This window comes from Oreochromis niloticus, linkage group LG6, assembly GCF_001858045.2.
Source record: "Oreochromis niloticus isolate F11D_XX linkage group LG6, O_niloticus_UMD_NMBU, whole genome shotgun sequence".
Classification (NCBI taxonomy): Eukaryota; Metazoa; Chordata; class Actinopteri; order Cichliformes; family Cichlidae; genus Oreochromis; species Oreochromis niloticus.
Genome location: NC_031971.2, coordinates 18,798,822 through 18,823,565, shown reverse-complemented (window position 1 = coordinate 18,823,565; position 24,744 = coordinate 18,798,822). Strand labels below are relative to the sequence as shown.

Genomic DNA, 24,744 nt, shown 5'->3' with positions numbered 1-24,744 from the left:
AAATCTATGCCATAAAGAATTAAAGCAGCTGTGAAGTTTGAAATAGGTCTAACTCAGTACTAGCAAGGTGTACCTAATAAAGTGGCTGATTAGAGTATAGAGGATGAGTACAAAAGTCACTTCTCAGCCTCTCATACTTTGTGCTGTGATCATCACCGTCGCATTGTCAGCGAGGCGAGGACACAGATATCAAACTTCGGAAAAGTCAAAAACTTCTCCGAGTCGGAGCCGACAGCCTGATTTATTCTTAGTCATTCACGGCGACAGATACTCACGAGTAGGAGTTTAGTCAGGCGTCAGATCGGGTGTGTTTCACAGCAGAATATGTGAGAACTAAAGGCGCGTATAATGTGAAGCAGAAGTACACACATGTATTTGGTAGCACATTTATTTTGACACAAAATCCACAGTTTTCTGTTCAGAGTTAAGCAGATGTCTGCGTCCAATATGGCAGAATCTCAGTGATGATCGGTGAGATGGAAGAAATCTAAAAACAACCCCACCTTCTAAAAAAAAAAAAAAAAACCAAAGCAAAAAAACCCCCAAACAAACAGAGCAAAGAAAACATAATGTGTGCAACCAAACAGACACAACAAACGTGAGAGCATCTCACTCAGTATGCATCGGAAATCTCTGAATCTGCTTTACACCAAGATACAAAATCAACTTGATATCCATGATGACACGAAAAAGTTTTGGCTTTTTTTTTTTTAAATCGACAGTTATTATGTTAACATTATACTCAACATTATCCTCACAATAAGCGACAGTGATTTTTAACAAGAAAACGGCACGGTTACTCTCTCACACATACGTACGACACGCTGAAGAGCCGCAGGTAGAATTGCACAAAGATACCTTCAAAGTACACCACATGTTGTAGTAATATTAATCTGAACTATTCCATGTACAGTCACATATACACACTGCTATATATGCTGCTGTCTCGTAGCTGCAGGAGTAGAAGGAGACAGTCTTGAGTTATCCTGAATCAAAAGGATTGGATGTTTTGTTTTTTGTTTTCCTGGCAAAGTGGTTCAACGGCTGTACCAATGTGAGTTTTTTTTTGTTTTTTTATTCAATTCTTTAACTTTTGGCATTACAAAATAAAATCAGTACAAATATAGAGTAAATACTATCTTCAGAAGGAGAAGTGAACAGTCCTTTACAGTCAAAACTCGAGCGAGGTAACAGTCTTATATCAGGCCTTGGCCAAAGAGTGGTAACAAAGGTAAAATCTGGGGCTTTTTCTCCACACAAATTGGCTTCTGACAAGGCAAGACAAATCAAACTGGTTCTATTTACACTGACGTCAAACGAAAGCAGGAGTCGGGATACAATAAGCCCCAGTGTGTGACTCCTATGTTTCACCATCTTGTTCAGTTTCAGTCATAGAAATTAAACATCCATCCATCCGCTTTCCACCAGCTCATCTGGGGCTGGATCAAAAGGGAATCCCAAACCTCCCTCTCCCCAGCCACCTCCTTCAGCTCATTCGGGGAAAGCACCGAGGCATTCCCAGGCAGTGCTGAGGGACCTAATGTCTCCGGCGTGACCTGGGCCTACCCTGGGGCCTCTTTCTGATAGGGCATGCCCAGAAAATCTCCCCCAGGAGGCATTCTAATTGGATGCCTGAACCACCTCAGCTAGTATCCGATAGATCCAGATGCTAACTTTGTGTTTTTGTTAACAGCTTCTATGCTGGTAGTGCAGTGGTTGAACCTGTTGCCTCACAGCAAGAAGGTTTTGGGTTCAAATCCATGAAGTGTTTCTGGGAGTTTGCATGTTTTCCCTGGTCTTTCTGACTTACTCCCAGACTCCAAACATCCTAAATTGCCCATTCATATGAATATGAGACTGGCAACCTGTCCAGAGTGTACCCCACCTCCTGCTCTATGGCAACTGGCATAGGCTCCAGCTAAGCCTCCGTGGAGGAGGCTTAGCTGGATAAGCGGAAGAAAGTGGATGGATACTTGCTAAACTAATATCAAGAGGATGCCATGTAAAAATTGTGTTTTTTGGCCTCTTTTCTAAGTGTAAAATCTAAAACAGAATGATGCCCCTTAAGACGATTATCCTAATTAAAATCTACAATAAAATGTAAAAAACTAAACACTCACTAACCAGAGCGTCAGTGACATTACAGCTCATTTGCTTCATGATCCATCACAGTTCAAAGGTTGTTGTAATGTGTGAAGTACAGAAAGAAAGCTGTGCACAAAAGAATGAGAATTAAAGTCGAGGGAGAAGTCAAGGAGGCTCGCAAACAGTCGTATCCAGGATTATCTAGCCTTGCTTCACTAAAGTCAGACCAATACTCCAGGAGGAGTAGCCATTCTTGTAAAAATGACTTGTATAGCCTTGACCTTGAGCAGTGTGGGTGCAGACACATCAGGTAGTGATTAGTCATTAAAATCCGACCAGTACTCAGGGAGGAGTACGGATTCTTGTGAATTGCGGTGGGACAAACGGACGACGGACGCCTCGCCATGGCGTAAGCGCACTGAACCTTTAGCCAGATGAGCTTAAAAAAAAAAATCAATACGAAACACTAAAGTTTAAGGTCAGTAACATGCAAGACACACACTGGGGCTTTAAAATACAACCCGATGATCTAAGTTTGCACTTACGCCAAAGGCATTTTTTTTTAAACTGCTGTGTTTGTACAATCGAGGGCCTTTGCCCAGCACAGCTAGCAGATGAGTCATAAAGAGGTAAATGTCATTTCAGTTCATCTCATTTCCTGTCAGCCAGCATAAACCAGAATAAGGAAAAAAAAAAGTGTGAATACTATTGCTAAATACTATTTTTGCAAGTCTCACATGTAATATGAGAATTTTAAAAAGAGACTGCTAAGTACTCTTAGAAAATATTTTCGCCATTTGATTTACAGCTATTCATAATCCACACACACACACACACACACACACGCTCAGATATTAGCTGGGAAACTACGGATTCCTAACAGAAAAATCCTTTTTCAACTAGGCACCACTGATCAACAACACACGTTACTTAAAACTAATGAAAATGACAAGAAACGCAAGGCTCCAAAAAGGCTTTTTTGCCAATATGTCCAGAGGATGAACCATCTTTGTCAGGCCATCAGTGAATCGCTGCACAGGTGCTTTGAAGATGTTCATCACAAGATCATCAGAAAGCAAACTGCCACTTAAACTTCCATGCAAACTCACATCTTAATGTTCAAAATAGCAAATGTGACTTGTTCTTTTTAAGAGTGAACTGTGCTAAATTAGATTTCTCTCCACACTACTAAGAGTTAAAAGCTTTGCCCTTAGGCATTAAACAACTAGGGACACGGAAAAAGTGGCCTCCAGTCAGTGAACTACCGAGACCCTTGTCTCATAATAACAACTACGCCAAGACAAACATGTACAAATTGTGTTGTGAGACACTCTCTGTTTCTTTTTGAGCACATTGTTGTACTGACAGTTTACTACGAGAGAGAACGTGTGTGCTATCCCCCGCCAGGTGAGCATGGCAGGCTAACGTAATCCCTGGCCTTGCTCTGGATGTCAACTAGTCATCAACCAGGAGGCATTTAGAGAAAAACAGTCTGACTCTGCGAAGTCGCGTTTCGCCACAGCGGTATTTAAAATAAAGGAGATTCTGTTCTGTGACTTCAGATGCTCACTTCGTACATTTACGCCTTTGATATTTAACAAGCATCACTCGACACAAACAGTCATCACAATGGGCACTTCTTCCCAAAGTGACTTCTCGAAGCACACGCCTACAGACTGGATTGCCACGCTGGCAAAACTCTGTTATTTTTTTCTTTTTGTTAAAAAAAAAAAACAAAAAACAAAAAAAAAGCTTTCAGTCGAGCATCATGCTATAAAAAATCCTCAAAAAACAGCTTTGAGTGCGTTTTTTTGTTGCAATGCATAACCTTTTACATTCATTATCAGTTTAGGCTTAAAGTGTGCGCCTAGTAAAAAACTCAACACGAGGATTCAGAGTGATATTGCCTTGCAAAAGGCAGGAGTACGTTAAAACTGCACTGAACCCAAAGACAAACAGCTGGCTAAGTATACAGTATACTGATGTAACAGTCTGAAACTATAATGTATAACTACAATATCATAGTAAAGCTTTGCCACCTGCACATTTAATTAAAGTTTGTACCCGCCCCCCTTTTTTAAAAATCTTTAAGAAGGAGGCAACATAAGACACAAGGTATAAAACACTGACCCACTGAATCAATCAATCTATGATAAGGGAAGTGGGCTCCAATAAAAAAGAAAAGGTCCTTCAATGTTTAAATGCCTAAAAAGATGACCAATTTTTTAGTTTAAAATGTGTGGATTTGACAAAAGTCAGAATATTTTATATCCACAGGCTGGCAGCCGGTGATACGAGCTCCATTTCAAAATGCTGCTTCGATGCTTCGTACGGAGCAACACGGAAAAAAAAAAAAAAGTCTAGGATGTCAGGTATTTTTCCCCTCATCTGCAGGGAAAACATTTTATCATAGTGGCTCTAGCAAGAAAACGATGCAGAAAGGGGAATTTTTTTTTAAGGATTTTGAGCCATTTGCATTTTAAGAAAACAACACCTCGTCCTCCACAACAAACCCAAATCATCTCTTATAAATCATGAGAACTTTGAGGTCTGGGGTTCCCAAAATAAAATACAGAGACCCCCTCCTAAAAATGTTACTCATCCCATCTGATGGCTTGCAGACATTTCTGTAAGCTCTCCAAGACTTTTCTTCAGTGATCACATTTTTCACTTCTTAAGTCTTCATCGACAGGCGGATGACAAATTAAAGGAAAACCCAGAAGCTGTTGGTATAGTTCACTTGTCTTATTAACGTAGTAGTCTCTTCCAGGGTTGTCCCCGTCCACAGAGCGGTCCATCAGAGGTCACTGGGCGGTAGGATGAGTATGAAAATCATGTCAATAATTTTGCTAATGCCTTTGCAGTCACCTGATCTCAGCTCAGTTAGACACTAATGGAAGATTTTGGAGACTTTCTACAACCATCATCCAAATGTCTTTTCTTTTTTTTTTTACAGAAAAAAAAGAAGAAAAAAAGGACAAAAAATAGTGTGCCATCCCTTCAGTAGATTTACAGAGATTTGTAGAACCAACACTAAGATGCAGTGAATCTGTTCTGATAGCCCAAATCTTTCCTAAGACCGATCGCTTTCTTTTTTTCCTTTAATTCGTCACTCATCCGGTTACGAATGCTATCCCACTTTTCCTTCTTTCCATGGCTGTTTACTTACAAGGACTCCACAGTGATGATAGCCTCACTTCTGTTAATGATGATGCTAGAAGGGGAAGAGACATGGCCGCGCTGCTCCGCGCAGTCGCCCGTGCTGGACGACTGCGCGGCGACCTTCTTTTGCTGGGAACAGTCCACGGCGTCCTGCAGCACATCTGCCTTCTCCCCTTCCTTCACGACATCTTTCCCTCCCTTATCGAAGCCCCCCTTCTTTGGTTCCTCATCCTCTTGTTGCCCTCTTTTCACGTGGCAGCGGCACACCTCAATGCCCGAGTCACCCGTCAGCCGTCGATGCCGGAAGTGGTCCTCCTCATCCTCGTCTTCGTCGTCCTCCTCCTCTTCTTCTTTTTCCCTTTTTTGCTCCTCCTTGCCGCCGCAGTGCACAGAAACAGCCACGTTTGATAAGAGGAGAGCCTGCTTAGGAGCTGAGTACAGGGGCCTAGCGTTTGGATCATGAGGTGACGTCTCTTCTTTTGCTCTCTGAAGAGCCATGGCTCCGAGCGGGTCCGATGGGACGAGAGGGTGGACTTGACCAGCGGGAATGGAAGATAACAGCGAGAGGGGAGAGAGCGGGAGGCGAGAGGAGTGCGAAGGACGGGAGTGCAAAGTGAGAGAAAGTGGATGAGAGGGAGGCGAGACTCCTTCACTGCCGTTAGAGGAACATCTCTGCACCGGAATGACATCCGGAGTGACCGCAGGTATAACATCAGGTGGAACCTGCAAGGGTGGCGATGGCATCAGCGTGAAGGGGACCCCGACCCTTGGCACCACGGCCAAATCTCCTCCTGCTTCACTGGGTGTGGACATGTGGCTGCTGTCGTATGTCTCATCCGTCACCTGGACAGAGAAGGAGGTGCTGGATGGGGAGGTGAGGGAGCAAGACTCACAGGAGCAGCTGGTGTAGTTATCAGAGCTCTGTGAGGAGGTCAGACCGCTGGGGCCGGGGCCCAAGTAGGGAGGGCAGGGGTGACGGTGGTGGTGATGATGGGGGTAAGAGGAGCTAGGACCTGCTGCGGCACCTCCCTGCAGCGCAAAGATGGAGCTGTAAGGCGGAGGAGGGGTGCTGGGCTGCGCAACAACCTCCTCGTAAGAGGGCAACTTGAAGGAAGCCAGAAAACCTGTGACGAAAGAAACACACTTTTAGGCTTCAGCTCCGGGTACGCAGACTAGTGTTACATGTCAGTTAGCTTTCTCATGGGGTTATGCCTCATTGGTGTGGTGTGGCGAGCTCATTTGTAGTCGAAGCTTACTCCTCCCACATGTCAGGGCGGTGAGGGAGCTTCACGGTGAGACGGTTATGGGTGTGAACCTGCTGGCGTCACGCTCCTTTGGTTTTGTGTTATTTTTGGAATCTGTGAATTTTTGCTTCCCAATTTCCGTCTGAAGGTGTTTCTGCTATTCTAGCATGTGATGTCTGTATTTTTTCAAGTTTTGGGTTCCTGCTTGAATTCTTTATTATTCTATAGAGTGATATTACTGATTACTCTGGTTTTACTTAATTCTTGTTCTCGTGAAGCCTTTTAGTTTTTGTGTTTTAGATTAACGGCTTGGGTTTGAATCTTCTTGTCTCTGTTTTAAGTAATTTTCTTTTGGGTTACAGTGGTCCCTCGTTTATCGCGGGAGTAGCCAACTTTATTTTTCTACAATTATTATAGATGTTTTTTTTCCACATTTTTCTCTCTTGTTTAAACACTCAAAGTTCAAACCTTCGTAGAAAAATAAATGCACTATTACAGAATGAAACCAAAGGCACCCGCGGTTCCCTTTGATGGCGCAAAAGGTTTCGTTGACATTGCTGTTTGTTGGAGAGAAAACTTACAAACATACAGTGCAGCACTTCAGAGTCTAACTGGTAGCAATCGAAGATTTATGCAAATTTGACAAGCTGAACGCATCCTGTACTGTACAGGAGACACGGCACGGAGGAGATTAACTGACAATGGTCTACAGCCAATCAGGACGCAGAACACACAAAAAAAGCATGCAAAATTGCACACAAAAAAATCTGCAAAACAGCGAGGTCGCGAAAGGTGAACCGCGTTATAGCGAGGGACCATGTATTTCCATTTTCCTTCCATAGTTAGTTGTTTCTTGAGTCTTGATGTGATTTTTTTCCCCTATTACTTTCAGTAGTGCTCGTTCTCCACCCGTCTTTCACTTCCCTAATTAACTCACAGTTTATAAATAGTTCAGTCTTCCTTATTGTCTGCTGCTGTACCTCACGGTTTCCCTTGAAAGTTTTCTAGCTCCTGTGTTTCTTATTTGGTTGGTATTTCATTTCTGTTGCTATATCAGAGTTATCAAAGTTTTGTATTTTCTAATACATGTCCATCAAAGCCTCCTCAGGCAAGCTGTAATAATATCTTTTAACAGATACTAAAACTAAGGATGTTTGCTCTCCATTTTTTTTTATTTTAGTTCACAAAATTGTTTCATTTTTTTCCTTCCAAAAGTCTAGTTTTTATTTTTATTGTAGTTAAATAAAACTAGATGTGCAAAAACCACCTTATTTGTTTCCTAAAATTTCAAAACTTCTAGATTAACATGCAAAAAACTTATTTTTGTGGATTTTTAACTGTGTGCATTCTTTGAGTGATCACGGTTTAATAACAACGCAAATACGTTTCACTAGGTTTACAAGAAGCTGCCAGTCGATCACAGTCCACACAGAGTTTTTCACCACAGGCAAAAAGACAGAAAGCATCCCTAATGGAGTAAATCTGCGGTAGACTTAAGAGATATTTGCCGATAATAGAATTTAGATAACAAACATTGAAAATATTGGAAAATCTGGTTGTCCTCAAATGCATCTTTGCTCTGAGTCTCAGTCTGTGCCTTTGGCTGGCTTTTGCGCTGCATCACACACTGGTGATTTGCAGACTGATGTGCACACCAAAAGCTTCTATATGAGGATTTTTACTCGCTGTTACATTAAAAGCACGAGCCTCTTTCCTCAATTAAAAACAAAAACTCAGTTCATTTAACAAAACACGCTTCACATTTACTGCTTTATTACTTCCATATGATGCCTGTTAACAGACGTATTTAGAAGTATCTAAATGTAGGCATATTTCTGTTTCCTCAGAAAACGCAGTGCAAGGAAATCATAACGCATGCAAAGTCTGTGGAATTGATTTCATTTAGTATTCAAAAGCTACAGCATGTGTGATTTAAAATGAAGCGAACATACTGAGGTCCAGCATTGATGAAGGATAGTTGCAAGCGCCGTTGTAAGCGATCAGATTGATTTCTCTCTGCCTCTGCTGCTGTTGAATTCTCAGCTTGGCCCGGCGGTGGCGGTAAGCACAGAAACAGCTGAAGAGAATCAGCACCGTCCACAAGAGCCAGAACCCTGTAGAAAACAGGAAATGAGTGGCCATCGTGATAAAGAAAAAACCCAAACAAAATGTAACCTTCAGGTCTGTTATCTGAATTTCATCTCAGATCTACTCTGCTTACACACAAGTTTTGCTTTTTTTCAAAGGACTCATTGAGCGTTCAGGCGCATCAGGTAACCAACAGCCCAGCACACACACTATTTAAATTTTCTGTTTGTGCAAGCAAGCCAATCATAAAACAGCTGTCTTAAAGACGGGGGAAGGACACATAAAAGCACCGCAGCAAGGCACATTTCAATAAGGAAAGATCATTTGGAAGAACTGAACACGATTTATGGAGGAATTAATGTATTTGGTGACTGATGACCCATCAGATAGGATTTAGGACAGGAACACCCAGAGTCTAGATGCTGGTGGTTGTGAAGATGAAGACTGAGGGTTGGGAAAGTGGGAGCGATGTAAAGACCAGAGAGCAGCCGAACCCCCGAGACAACAGATGATAGATTACAGAGCTTCCTTACTGAACTTAAACATTAAGGATTATTTTAAACTAAACCATGTAAGAACTAGAAAAACTCCAAGAGCGCAAACCTCCACCAAGAAAGGAAGATGCGTAACATCAAAGTGAGGTCAGAGGTCAAATATGACATAAAATCTGGATGCAAACTATAATGTGATATTTTGAATCTGAATATGCCAGTATCATCTCCTACAGGTAGCCAATATTAACAAAATTTAAAGCTAAAAACCATTTTATGAAATTTGACCTTGTTTGAACTTAAAGGAGAGGTCAGAGGTCCAAAGTAACGTAATATTTAGAATCTCCATATATCATTCCCTATACGTCCATATGCTGTCAATAAAAACACTTTGGCCTTCAGATCAATCCACTGAATTTAAAGTAGAGGTCAAATGTGACATGGCAGTTTAAGTCTTTATATGGTATTTTCTATATTTTCACAGTACACATCTAATTTGTAAGCATCATAGTTTCTAGGTTAGAATGTTTTTTGTCAGTTTTCGACCATTAAATCATTAAGTTGACATTGAAAGCCTTGGTGGTGTTTTAATGGGTCTAATAAAAGAAACCAGAGATTTCTTCCTGGTTCTTCCTGTTAAAAGGTAGTTTTTCCTCTGAACTGTCACCAAGTACTTGGTCATCTGGGGTTGTCTGAGTGTTTATTATTATTATTATAGGGTCATGTTGTGATTTGGCGTTACATAAATAAAACTGAGTTGAATGTGAGCCAAATTTTAATGGATCGTTAACATGACCCCGCTCTACACGCCTACGATGTTTTATCAGAATTCATTCAAAGCTTTTTAACGTTTGCAGACAGAAAGAATGACAGCTACCAAACGCTCCTTGGCGGAGGCAACAACATTAGTGGATTATGAGACCAGAACTTTAGAGCTGCAGGTGAGCATAACAGGACACCTTGACTGTTTCCCAGCAGGGCTAAGTAATGAACGATAAACACCGCCATTAAATCAGAACCCTTTCCTCAGTAGCACAGCAGAGAAGAAGCGGTCAGTTGACTCACACCAGAGTTCATAGTAGTAGGTGCAGCAGCCCGTCTCCCCGCAGCAATGTCCCGTTTCACACAGGTAACCTGGACTGTTGTTCACTCCAGGACAGTACTTTGGATGCCTCGCCATCTAATAGATAAAACACCACATCGCAGTGTAACCACAGTGGAAATATTGTAGGAAGGTGGAGCCCAGTGCTAATCGCTGCACCACCAAGATGCCCAAAATCCAAAATCCACAGACTGTGGAAACTCTGACCAGCAAAAAAAAGCAACTTCACTGACAAAATAGTAAAATTACAATAAATCTATTTAGTTTCCCTGTATAAATAACACATCTCCACACATAATATGGTATTCCTATGCTCTATCAATTTCTTCCCCCACTGTCTTTGTCTTTCTGTTGTTTTCTAATGAAGCACACAGTAAGTTTAACCAAACTTTAAACTACTGATACACACAGATTTGTATGTGTACCTGAAACCCTAGAAATAAAACAGAGTTATTAAAAGCATCATCGGGTGAAAATTATCATAGTAGTTTCATATTAAATCTCTGATACTTTTCTGTTAACAATGAAATAAACAGTTATTGCATCTGTAATCTTATTTTTTATATGAGTGCATATTTAATGGCAGCTGCGGGTAAAAAAGTATTTAAAAAATGTTTTAAAAAGCCTCCCACCTTATTGATTGTGCTCATTTCGATCTCTTTCACAGGCACCTATAGTGAAAAGGGAAGAAACTAAAGCAAGTGAAAACCAAAACATTAAAAATGTACACATCATAAAAAGCCAGCAAATTTCAAAGCTTTTACAGTATAACAACCTCAATGAGCTCAGGCACTTGAGCAAAGCCATAAACCATACTAATAAAGCACTGAGGAGAGGTTGCTAAATCTGTCATGTGCATAGTTACCACACAAGACCCAAGTGCTAACAAATAATTATGCATTACTATAGCAACCACTGAGGAAAAGGCTCTGAGGCCTTTTTACCCGTGTGGACAATATTTAGTTGTGGTTAAAGGTTGAACTCCCTACCGTAGCTTCTTCGGTTACATCCAGCCCTTGCAGGGACATAGTCATCTAGCAAAAGGCAGAAAGAGAAAACAGTTAAAATGAAGCTTAAAAAAAGTAAAGGGAAAAAAAGCAACAAAAGATATCATGTGTTGTTATTACAGTAATTCAAGCATATAAAATTGGCCACTAAAGACCCATTTTCCAGTATTAAGCTGGTGGCTACTACTGACCTTTCGAGAAGAAAGAAGGGAAGGTCGTTCATACAACTGTTCCCTGTGTGCTCCCTCTTTCAAACACATGCCTGTAACTACCAATTATTTTCATTACTCATTAATCTGTTAGTTAACTGTTAGAGTCATAAAACATCAGAAAAGCACCTCACGTGTATTCTCAAAGCTCAACTTCACTCACATTTTGATTGTTTGACTTAAAATTCACTGCGAGGGTGTACAGACACAAAATTACAGAAAAAAAATGTCCCACTGCCCCAAAACCCTAACAGTGTGATACTAAATGTACACTTATGCTTCTGTAAATGTCATGCAGGCCTGCTGAGAGTAAAAGGACAAAACGCCTGTGTGTGTGTGTGTGTGTGTGTGTGTGTGTGTGTACATGCGTGTCAGTGTGTGTTCTGGATGTGAGGCCACTGTAGAAACAATGTGGTGGCACAGCTGAGGCTTTGTTGCACACCCAAACCTCCAGCCTGGTAAACGAGACCCATTTTGTTAAATATCTGCTGGTTACGTGTTTAGCATAAGAAACAATGCTGGTCATAGTCTGCATACTTTGTGTGTGTACAATGTGCACATGTCTGTACAACTATTCTGAGTATGAGAATCACCTCTGCTCTCTATTTATGTCAGTGACCCAAACTTTCATAAATGATCCAACTCCACATGCTGCTCTGACAGTGAAGCGCATTTAGCCAAGAGACACTTATATTTACTGTTTTTCAGTATAATATATCCCACACAACTCTGCAGTACTGTATAGTATACACTTGTAACACCTGATGCATTCACAGGGCATTTAACATTGCATCACAAAACATTATGTGACATTAGTGGAAGAGTATCAACCTGACAAGGACAGACAGGCTCCAGATAAGTACCTGCCATTGTAGTAGACACAGGAAAGGATGCATAACTCACATTTTTCTCATCAGAAACTGGTGCAGTTATAGGTAGAAATATGTGTCTATGATTACAACCGCTTTCCTCGAGATGCTTTTATGGAAAATTGCTTTTCAATTCAGTTTTATTCATATAGTACCAAATCACAACAGCAGTCACCTTAAAGACCCTATGTTGTATTATGTTGTTAAGTATAGACCCTACAATAGAGAGAATAGAGAGAATACTCCCAACAATTAGAAAACCCTCTATAAGCAAGAACTCAGTGACAGTGGAAAGGAAAACTGCCTTTTTAGCAGGAAGAAATAAGGTTTCTTCCTGAAACAAGGTTTCTTCCTGGGGGTGACGGGAGGGATAGAGGAGAAAAGACACACTGTGGAAGAGAGCCAGAGATTAATAATAACTAATTAATAATCTAAAGTAAATGCAGAGTGCTGTATAAACAGTGTGAGTGTGAGTGAGTGAAAAAAGGTAAGTAAAAAAGAAACAGTGCAGATGGGAATCATGGGAAGCACCCCAGCAGCCTAGGCTTGTTGCAGCATAACTAAAGGAGGATTCAGGGTCACCTGATCCAGCCCTAACTATATACTTTATCAAACAGGGAAGGTTTAAGCCTAATCTTAAAATTAGAGAGGGTGTCTGTCTCCTGAATCCAAATTGGGAGCTGGTTCCACAGAAGAGAAGGCTGAAGACTGAAGGCTCTGCCTCCCATTATACTTTTAAATATACTATGAACTACAAGTAAGCCTGCAGTCAAAAGGAAGCCACTGAAGAGAAACTAATATGCTTCCTCTTTCTAGTCTCTGTCAGTAGTCTTGCTGCAGCATTTTGGATAAACTGAAGGCTTTTCAGTGAGTTTAGGGCAACCTGATAATAATAATGAATTACATTAGTCCAGCCTAGAAGTATTAAATGCATGATCTAGTGTTTCAGTGTCACTCTGAGACAGGATGTTTCTCATTTTAGAGATAATGTGGAAATGCAATGGAAATGCAAAAATAAATGAATAAACTCTAAGATTCCTTAGTGTTCCTGGAGGCCATCCAGAGTAAGCATCTGGTTAGACACCATGTTTCTAAGATTTCTAGAACCGAGTACAATGACTGACTTTAGAAGCAGGAAATTAGGGGTCAGCCAGTGGCCTCAGTGTCTTTGAAACAATACTGCAGTTTGACTAATTGGCGTTTGTTATCAAGCTTCATGGATAGATAAAGCTGGATGTCATCTACATAACAATGAAAGTGTATGCTATGCCCTCAAATGATACTGCCTAAGGGAAGCATGCATAATGTAAAGAGAATTGGACCTTGCACAGAACCAAGTGGAACTCCATAATTAACCCTGATGTGTGGAGAGGACTCCTCATTTACGTGAACAAATTAAAGTCTATTAGACAGAGACGAAATGTTAAAATTTCCATAAAAGCACTTCCTGGAATCAAATCTTGATGTAGCAACCAGGCAAAATCTTTCCCTCCAAACTTCAATATCAATTCCATTTTTAATTTCAGTTTTATCTATGCAGCACCAGTTTACAGTAACAGTTGTCTCAGGATGCGTTATATTATAAGTTAAAGACCCTACATTGTTAGTAAGAGAACCCCAATCACACAATCCCTTGTAAGCAAGCATTTGGTGACAGTGGGAAGGAAGAACTGCTGTTTTAACAGGATGAATTCTCCAGCAGAAGCAGCCTCAATGAGGGGCAGCCATCTACCACGTGGAAGTAAGAGGAAGCACAAAGGAAAATGAAGGGAAGTATAGGGGAACCACAAATTAAAAACATGGCAATAAACTATGGGAGACAGCAGACAATAGTTTCTGACATGCAGTAGTGGCATATGTCGTGTGTCCCGTCTCTCTTTGCTCCCTTTTATAATTTAGGCTTACACCTTTGGAGCTTAACTATGAGATTGTTGAGGGACATCTCATCACCAAATCCAAACTGGGAGCTGGTTCCACAAACTGATAGCTGAAGGCTCTGCCTCCCATTCTGCTTTTAGAAACTGTAGAAACCAAAAGTAAGCCTACAGTTTGAGAACAAAGTACTCTGTTAGGATAATATGAAACTATGGAGTTTTAAAGATATAATAGGGCCTGACCAGATTTTGTTTTTAAAAAGAAAGATTTTAAAATGAATTCTGGACAAATACAGTAAAGATCCTTCTGTAAATTGACAAATATTGGGATATATTACCTACTGTTGCAAATATAACAACATCTGGGGACTGGGCCTATACTGATGGAAAACATGAGAGTCACGACAGGAAATGTTCTGTCATAAATACCATCAGGTTGAGTTCCTATGTACTTCCTGAGAGGTAAGCCCACCACACGGCACAGGATATGCATACAAGTGTGACGAGAAGTCATTCAGGCTTCCTCAGATACCGCAGACTAACCACAAATGATTTCCACCCAAGGGTCCTGACAAGTCTCCATAACTTTGCTTACAAAAAACAAAAGAATAGTAAAAAACTAACAATAAAAAAACAAAAACAAAATTAATATGCAATGGCATCATTTTACTTTCAAAGTTTTCTTTTTTAGCAAAGTCAACCAGTTCCCCAATGTTTAAAATGTAAACAGACCAAGTTCCTTGAGCAGGAAGAACATTGAGGAGGCTCAAGTGTTATATAGAAATATTTACTGCAACAAGCCCAACCAAGGAGAACAGAGTGCAACAAAACAGGTCAACACGCGAAACCACCGTCCAATATGACAACAGGACACATTTATACAAACACAACCCATTCATGTGCACTGCACTCTAAGTTTTTCCCTCTCTGAAAATAGGGCAGGTAAAGTGCTGTGATTTCTTATTTCTTTTTTTTTCTTCCATATTTGTTACACTTGCATGTTTCAGATGTTTTTAAATGATGATTTGTCCAAACCTACCTGGCCCTATGTGAAAAAGTAATTGCCCCCCTTGTTAAATCATGAATGAACCACACTGACCACATGAGCTCAGTTTTATTTGCCACACTCTGGCCTGATTACTGGTGGACCTGTTGAATCAAGAAATCCCTTAAACAGAGCCTGTCTGATAAAGTGAAGCAGGTTAAAAGATCTCAAAAAGCAACACATCACGCCACAATCCAAAAAAAACTCGAGAACAGCTGAGAAACAAAGTCAGTGACATCTATCAGTCTGGAAAGGGTACAAAAGCCAGTTCTAAAGCGTTGGGACTCCAGTGAGTCACAGTGAGACCCATTATCCACAAATACAGAAAAAAGATTATGTGTCTGAGTCGCTACACTATACACCACCACTGAGTGACTCCGGTAAATGACCTCTGAGAGACCCCTCCTCAGAGTGACCTCTTGTGACCCCACCTAAGGAAATAATTATCAGCAACTGGAAGCCCAAAATAACCACTGTGTAAAACACTCTACTATTTCTCTAGCACATTCCACTTCAGAGCCTTAAAATGCTCCACACCTTATATTTTCTCATGAACAGTAAAAACAGACCAAGCTGAATTTTAGTTTAAAGGTCAATGCAGTAGCATCAGCAAATCTTCTTTATTTTACCCTCAAAAAGTCATTTTCGTTCACTTTCATTTCCCTTAGTTATTCATGCCTCAGCAGTTTGAGAGTCACTGCATTGCTACAGCAAATACTCTGTGAATAATTTCTGACACTGTCAACCATCACAAATGCAAACAACCTAAATGGAGCCCTGTTTAGCAACTGAACAGAGACACCCAATCAATCTGCATCTGAAATAAACCACACAGTAACAACAGCAATCAGCAATTAATCAGAAGACTCTAGCAAACAAAACAACATTATGACCTGCCTGCGAGAAACTCAACAGCTGGTGAAGAGGGGGAAACGTATCCATATCATGAAACCGCAATGTGTGGGTGACATTTAAAATAATATCCAGCCAGAGGTCAAAGACAAACTTTTATGTTTCCAGCAAGTTGCAAGTCACTCTCAACGGCATAGCAGGTACTTTCTCTTGTTTCCCTAGGGTCACTGCAACGGATGGATTTTTTTATTTTTTTTTACATTAAGCAACATTTCCAGAACAAATTTCAGTTTAACATTTGAAAGGTTGTCTTAATAAAATTTTCCAACTACTCTTATCATTTAACATTGAACATTAACATGAGTTAAGTTAAAAATAAACTCAATCTAAATGATTGCTTTAAGGTTTCCTTAATTTTGTTTTCTATGAACTTCTATTTAAATTGTAATCTTACACAAACTTTTCAACATCAACAGTTTGCATTTCAGCTTACATATTATGATGAGTAATTGACAATAAGTTCTTGTGAGTGCTTTTATTACAGTGGATTAAGCTATGTAACGCCCTAATTGTAAAAAAAAAAAAAAAGTTGGGATATTGAGTAAAATTTACATAAAAATAAAATCAATGATTGCAAATCTCATAAAATTGCACTGTAGGCAGGCCAGTTCAGCACCTGGGCTCTTCAATTATGAAGCCATGCTACATCATAGATGCAGTTTAGCATTGTCTTGCTGAAATATGGAAGGCCTTCCCTGAAAAATGCATCTTCTGGATGGGAGCACATGTTGCTCCACCATTAATGCTAAAATCTTTCAGCACTGATTGAGTCTTTCCAGATTTGAAAGCTGCCAAGTCTACAGGTGCATGCCATCAGAGATGCTGACTTTTGAACTGAGCATTGATAACAAGCTGGATGCTCCTTTTCATCTTTAGTCCGGAGGACGTGGTGTCCTTATTTTCCAAAAATTAGTCTAAAACTTTAATTTCTCTGACCACAGAACAGTTTTTTTTTTAATTCGCCGCAGTCAAAAAGCTTTGGCCCAGAGAAAGACGGACGTTCTGGCTCATGTTCACGTCTGGCTTTGTTTGTGCTTGATAGAGTTTTAACGTGCCTTTGTGGATCTCATGGTGAATTGTGTTCACCAGAATTTCTGGAAGCGTTCATGAGCCCCTGCTGTGATTTCAATGACAGAATCATTCCTGTTTTTAAATGCAGTGCCACTTGAGGACTGGAAGATCGTGAGCTTTTTGGCCTTGTTCACTGCACACAGAGATTTCTCCAGATTTTCAGAGTCTTGATGATACTATGGATTGTATATGATGAGATAATCAAAGTCTTTTCAATTTTACATTGAAGAACATTATTCTGAAATAGTTCTGCAACTTGTAGACAGTTTTCCGCATACTGGTGAACCTCTCCCTGCCTCCCTAAGATGCTCTTTTTATACCCAATTATGTTACTGACCTGTTTCCAGTTAACCAAATTATTTGGAAAATATTCTTCCAGCTCTTTCTTTTTTAGCACCACATACATACCACAGCTTTTTGTTACTCACTTTTCCGCTTTGAGATGTGCTGCTGCCTTAAATTCAGAATGAGCTAAAAAATTTTCGTGATAAAGTAAAATGTCTCAGTTTAAACAATTCATATGTTTTATATGTTCTGCTGCAAATAAAATATAGGATTATGAGATCTGCATTTTACAGTGTCCCAATTCTTTAAGAATTGGAGTTGTATTCACTGAATACTTTTAGATAACACACTCAAAGCAGGGAACAACACAGTCATTGAACAAACCACTTCCCCAGTTCAGTAGAATAATGTTCTTCTTCTTAACAGCCAAGATTCACAAGGTGACGTCCATTAAATAGCTCTTGTTTGACAATTGCACAAGGTTTTTAAGCCACATTGATAAACAAGGAATTCACTTGTCCACAAGACTTGAAAACTACAATCTCAAACTGAAATACAGCAACTCATAACCAACGATTCATTAATTTAGTGTCTCCGAGCTTGAATTAATATAAACCGAGAATCTTTGCTTTATTTTTAAAGGATTTGCAAACCAATCCTGTTATGTCTAAGATATTCTGTTGTACACGATCACGTCTACAACTCAAACTTAAAAATATTTTGCATTGACCACAGACTAACACACAGCCTTCCCAATGTTAAAAATAATTAATTATAAAATATAACAGAGACCTAAACTCACTGACTGCAGTGGTGCACAAATACACGTGCTGTCTCGTGTATGTCACAGATGTAATGACAAAAAGGTAAAAAAAATAAAATAAAATAAAAAATAATAATAATATGTCGAGGTCACTGCTGTTTGTCAACAACCACACAGGCCGAGGGAAGCATGTTGCTCTGCAGAACAGCTGCTGACAGCTGCGTGCGCATCAAAGGTAAAGCTGTGCAGTGCATTACCTCCATAGTCTGCAGCCCGTGGCAGAAAGTCAGCGTTTTCTCTGGATCCATGGCTAAACCCTCATCACCACTGTCCCACTCCACAGACAAGACAGCCTCCCCATCCGCCATTCCCCCCAAACGGGCTGATGCCCCTCCCCGTCTCCGCTGCACGCTCCGGTGTACCGGGGCCGCACTCTCGGTGTATTTTACGGCTGGACCTGCGCAAATTCACAACACAGACGGCTCAGTCGGCTCCTGTTGTTTGCTGTAGTAGAAGAAAGATGTTTCACTCGTAGAGACGGACGGAGCCGAGCGTGATGTCATGCTTTTTTTTTCACCCCCAGCCACCACAGTACTTACACGGGAGCGCTGTATGCTTTGATTGGCCGGAGCTCCCAGCAACAGCCTCAGAGAGGCTGCTGTCAGGGTCCACACGGTGTTGCTCTATTAAACACAAATATAATCACAGCGAAATAAAGAGTGGCAAAAATATAAGAGCTTTGCCCCGCTATGATTTTTTCTGAGGCAAAAATAAATGTCTGAATCTAGTTAGTTTATATTAATATTAACAAATTAGTATTGAAATTATGAAAATAATTTTCTAAAGAGCTCAACTTTTGTAAAACTTTTGCAGCACACCTGCTTGTATCAGATGCGAGTTAAGTCTTCAGTTATATTTAACATTATTCAATAATGTAACTTCCAAATAAACTGCATGCATCGCAACATTTCAGAACATTTATTTACTATAGAACTACTTTGATGCTGTAATTGTTAGCCACAAACAACTGTGACGGCCTCCTAGGGCTAAATTGCTTGCTAAGTCCCAGCCAATCAGAATGCCCCCTGTTGCCACGAGGAGGCTGCTGGTGTGCAGCACGAGCGGAAAGGACCGCTGCTGAAGGACTGTGACATTGATTGATTGATAGATCGATTTATTTATTAATTTTAATGTCTTTTTTCAGGTGTGGGCGCGCGCAGGCAACCACGTAAAGTAAGTAAATTGAAGAATTGATGTTAGCTGACCTCGCCGTTTATGCTGTGTTTGTTACATGGGCGTAACAAGTCAGGTCTAGGCCCCGGGGCAGATTTATTTTTTTTGGGGGGGGCGGGCTTTACTGCCACCTTATAGAATAGAGAATGCGTTTCCTGAAGAAAAAGCAGTGTGAACATTTGTGTGTACTAATATGCACGTGAGAGAAGAACTCAGTGGATTGTCATACACGCAAAACTTTTCTGCGTACAGCTTTAGCCTTGAAGTGGAGCAGAATGGAAACTGTACCAACAATGGATAGAAGAAGAATGAACATGGAAAGCTTGAAATTAGCTGAATACAAAAGGCCAGAATAATTGGAGAAAAATTACATTTTGAATCAAATATTGTTGAAGTTTACTTTATTTGAAGTGCTGCAAGGCTCGATACTGAAATTGTTATATGCTGGCTTTTGAAAATGAATTTCAGATATCTAATTTAGGCCTTTTTCTAACTGTAATGTCTTCACTGAGAACCAAAGTCAGAGGTCAGGGGATTAGACGTGTTCACTTTAGCTTAACTACACTTTGGCTCCTCCATCAGTCGTTATGCCTTTGTTACATGGTAACTTTGTCCAAGTTGTTACTATTTGCACTGCTTGGGCAATGTTTCAGTTATTTTGTTGTTGCATCTACCCGTTTATGGTGCCAGTGGATGTGGTTGTATGGAACCTCAAATCTTGCAGTCCAATTGCAGTGGGAAATACATTTTAGTGAAGTAGGCCAACATCTGAGCACATCTGAGCTTTGAAAAAACATATATGCCAGGGAAATGTGGGATTTTTTTTAAGTGAGCAAAATTCTAAAAATTGTTAAATAGAAATCATCTATATTTTTTCGCATTTGTCAGCATTTGTTTTGTTTTGTTTCTATTGGTTTGTATGACTTAATGCATATTCTGTCCTAAAACCCAAATACCAAATCCTTTTCTCAATTGTGCTGCCAAAAAACAACCTGGGTAGAGACATATCCAGCAGTCCACCACAAGAGGGCAGCAGACAACATGCTTTTGCTTTTGGAGGCTTTTTTTTTTTCCTCCTGGGTTCAATGACCTGTTGTGGAAAGCAACACTTAAGCTCAAAGTGAGCAAAACGAGGGTGGTTACAGATGTATACATTTGTAGTTAAGGAAGTCATTTAGTCGTTTTTGTCTTTTATTCATTGTGACGCACAGCCTCTGCTTTATGTTCTCTTCTGTAGGTGTGTTTAAGCCACTTCAAACAAAAGGGAAAAAAAAGGACTCTCTAAGCTGCTTTTGTTGCCACACCTATAGTTTTTTCCACGTTTCATATCTGTGGTTGAAATCCCTCACTGTGTAATACATGTTTTAGCGCTTACACACTGGTTTTGATTCATCTGTTTAGGGTAAGCCCAGTAAATTAGCCTGGATTATGGATGGCACTCATTATAAGGGTGTGTTATCTACTTTATTTGTAAAGGCACACGTGTTAATTGTCTTTTAGCGAGACGGTGTCACAAATGAACTTTAACATTTCTCGGTTTCGGTGAGTATGCAAAGTTTGAAATTGTTTGCAGCTCCACACACGCGAGCCAAGACAAATAATTTCTTTCCTTCCTTCTTTTTTTTACTGTCACCTCATACCAGCTCAACTGTGGCACTGTACCCAGGTTTACTGTAATTTACAGAGCACTAAAGAGAATACGATTGGTCAACTTGTTTGTGACAAAAATACACTTCCTCCAATCCATTTTATGCACATGAATGCCCATACACACACATACACACACATGCACACGTCACAAAAAAACAATATGCTTTTGCATATAAGAAACGGTCCAGTTTCTGTTTAGAATTTGCACATTTCATCATGAACTTTTATATCCCTCGACTGATTTGTGAGTCAAACTGTGCAATATAATTTGGAGGAAACTCAAAATGAAACTCATTTCACGTTTTGTGTTTTTCCACAGTGAGGTTAGTGTTTTATGTAATAATTACTCCGACTAATTGCTTTGTAACTTCTCTGTAGCTCATGAAATTTCCAGGTTACATAAATTTCACGCTAACTGTCTGAGACGTGACCATGCAGCACACGTCTTCCTCTTCTTCCTCGCAGTCTCACGTCAGAGTGTTTTCTTTTTAAATCCAGAGAGGGGAAGTAGGTACTGCACAAACAACATACATGCCAGCCTTATTTTGACATATATGCATTTAAAAATAGTAATTTTGCATTTAGCTTCAGTTTAGGGCAGATTTTTATCAGAGGCTGTTTGGCCTCTGATTCCTGAGCCAATAGGTACTCAGCAAAGTTCCAGCAAATCATTTTTCTACAGGCATGATTTAAGAGTGACTTGTTTTCTGCTTTCCAGGAAGCCCAAATCATCACCCTTCCACCGCCATGCTTAATAGATGACATGATGTGTTTGTGCTCATATGCTTTGTTTGCTTTTTCATCAAACATGGAGTTGTGCATTATGTCCAAAGGACACTGATCAAGATTTCTAGATGAATCAACTTTGTAAACCTAAGACATGCTACCATGTTCTTTTGTAGAGAGAAATGACTTTCTTCTAGAAACCCATCTGTTCAGTCTTTTTCTGATTGTGCTGTCATGAACTTTAAAATTTACCATGCTAGCTGAGGCCTGTAGAGTCTGAGATGTCACTTTGGGGTTTCTGGAGTTTCTCTGAGCATTGCACGGTCTAACCTTTGCTTGGACGTCCACTCCTGAGAAGATTTTGGCACCTGAATGGTTCAGACCAGCAGACTGTCAAAACCTTTGCTTTTACAAAGGCAGTCACACTTGCTGATTGTAATCAAGTTAATCAAGTGCATTTGATTTGCAGCACCTGGCTGCTCCTTTGACTCTTAATTCCTATCCTTTTTAATGATTCAGATATGAAATATAAAAAAATAAATATTGAATTTCACCCATCTTATATCTGATTAAATTGTAGTTCCACAGTCGTGTGAAGCAAACAGGATAGTAATGCAATAAAAGGACAACTTAAGTGTGTGATTAAGTGCAGACACGGACTAAACTTGAGAGTTCATATTGCAGACTTTGACACAGTTATCAATAAAACGATTATATTACTGTGAAGACTGTTTCCTGTATCTATGCATGCTGTCATTTTTAAACCTATCAAACGATAGGTGCTCGTAGGGCTTGACACTGGTGTCACTCCGGACAGCAGACCAGGAAAATGCACAAGTCATGCAACTTGTAACTTCCCCTTTCTCTATAAATCTCCAACAGAAAGCCCAAAGGAAGATGTCACCAAAGCTTAATAATTTGCTAATGCCAGGAAATGCAAAGTGGTCTGGCACTGGAAAAACAGCATGCATCTGTCTGCACACACCACACTGTCAATTCACATCCTGTGCCTCGTGGTCATGTGACATTTAAAAATGCCACTGTAAATGACAGCACAGTGCACAGTGGGTCCCTGATGGGCCCCTGAAGGGGAGAGCGAAATTCCATACGCTTAGCATTAGTATCAGCCATATTTCCAAGCAGTGAAGGAGCACTGCATGACATATAACTTATAACTTTATAACCTTTTCTCTTTGTGCGCCTTTGATCATGTACATATCAGATGTTAATGCTTGAATTTTGAGAAAGCTGCTAACCTGCAGATCTCCTTGCAATGCTTTACTGGTTTCTAAAGGCCCTGTTGTTGCACTGCGTTTGACCTGCTATTTTAAAGCATACAAAAACCACAGGTTCTTAATTCACTCAGACGTCTAATGAGTGGTCTGCAGATTAAAATAATTGATAAAATTCCGTACTGTAACATCAAATTGATTGTTTCTGTTTGAGTCAACAGCCTCTTTTGTTGTGATTTTAAATACCCCATGAATAAATTGCAGCATAGTCCTAGACTGATATCTTTCAAATCAGCTGATCTGAAGGGGATTTATTGACATTGAGATTTTTTTTATTTAATCTATTCTCTTGTATGGTATATTTTAAAGGACCAATCAGAGTTTAAGAATATAGAAACGCATAAGTAAATATAGTAGAGAATATAACTAATCCAGTGTTTGCCTGATAGCAGACAGAACTGTCAGCCCACTGCGCTCAGTTTAAAACTTCATTCGGCTCGGTGGAGTTGTCACTTGCAAAGGTCGAAGCTCAGTCCCGTGCACAAACGATGTGTTCATGCCCCTTAAAAATTTGTCTAAAAAGAACCTATATACAACCATTCATGCTCACAGTTACACCCACGGCCAATTTAGAATAACAAAATTAACCAAACATGCATTTCTTTGGACTGTGGGAGGAAGCCAGAGTACCTAGAGAGAACTGAGAGAGACATGGGGAGAGCTTGCAAACTCCACACAGCAATGCCTCAGCTGGCCAGTGGATTCAACCCCAGGACCTTCTTGTTAATCACCAAACCACTGAGCTGCACGTTGGACACTCAACTATCTTCTTACTGTAGTGATCATAGTGTATAGCTGTCTCTTCCCTAAGCACTCCTAAACGTGTTAGTCAATGAATTTGTTTATATAAAACACTCTTTTGGAACAAATGTTAGGGGTTTTTGTAAGTGAGCTAAAGTCCATGTAACACAGACCCACAACACCCAAAAGATGAAAGGCTGATGTCATAGTGCCAGAGACCGTTGCGTGGATGGCAGCATGAGGAGGACCAAGACAACAATAGGCAGGTGGTTTTAATGATGTAGTTTATCAGTGTGGATTAAACAGGAAGGGATTTTGGAGATCCAGATTTGACAGTTTTGTTTTGTTACCTGCGTTGATTTTAAGATTGAAGAATTTTTCAATGCTTAACTCATGTTATATCAACTGCAAGACTCGATACATTAAGGCGCTTTAAGATTTATTGGCCGTTTGTACAAGCAGCTCTTGGGCAATTTCTAATTTCTTGTCTCATCAGTCAGTTGGTGGCCATACATGACATTTAGCATGAGGCCTTTGGAAGATCCTCCTCCAGCTGTCCCTGGTTAAGAAACACAAGAGTCACTGGATCTGCGTCTTTGGGCTCTTTGTTTGAAGTATGATGGCAGTGTGTTGTCAGAGCCATTGTAAATCAGCTGTGCCTGTGCTAATATACTACAGCTGTCAAACAACTACACAGAGACGCACGCAGAATAGTGTTCCTCTGATGTTTGTAGAAGGATCACAACTCTAATCCGGGAGCAAACATTTGTCATTATGTTCTGCGGCAGCACAACCCTTCACCAACATACAAAAACTCAATACTTGTCAATATACACACACGCACACACACAATTGGATTTAGTGCTTTTACACTCTCATTGTTTCTTTTTGTGTT

General features: G+C 40.2%; 1 protein-coding gene across 1 annotated transcript; it reads right to left on the bottom strand.

Annotated features, from left to right (window-relative positions):
• Nucleotides 1-372: 372 nt before the first annotated feature.
• Nucleotides 373-18,879, bottom strand: LOC100696643 (proline-, glutamic acid- and leucine-rich protein 1). The gene is made up of 7 exons (XM_025908270.1): nt 18,807-18,879; nt 18,465-18,664; nt 11,162-11,206; nt 10,805-10,843; nt 10,136-10,250; nt 8,444-8,605; nt 373-6,371 (listed from the first exon to the last, which is right to left on the bottom strand). The coding sequence occupies exons 2-7, from the start codon at nt 18,573-18,575 to the stop codon at nt 5,251-5,253; spliced, it is 1,593 nt and encodes a 530-aa protein (XP_025764055.1). The 5' UTR covers nt 18,576-18,664; nt 18,807-18,879; the 3' UTR covers nt 373-5,250.
• Between the last annotated feature and the right edge of the window lie 5,865 nt (nt 18,880-24,744).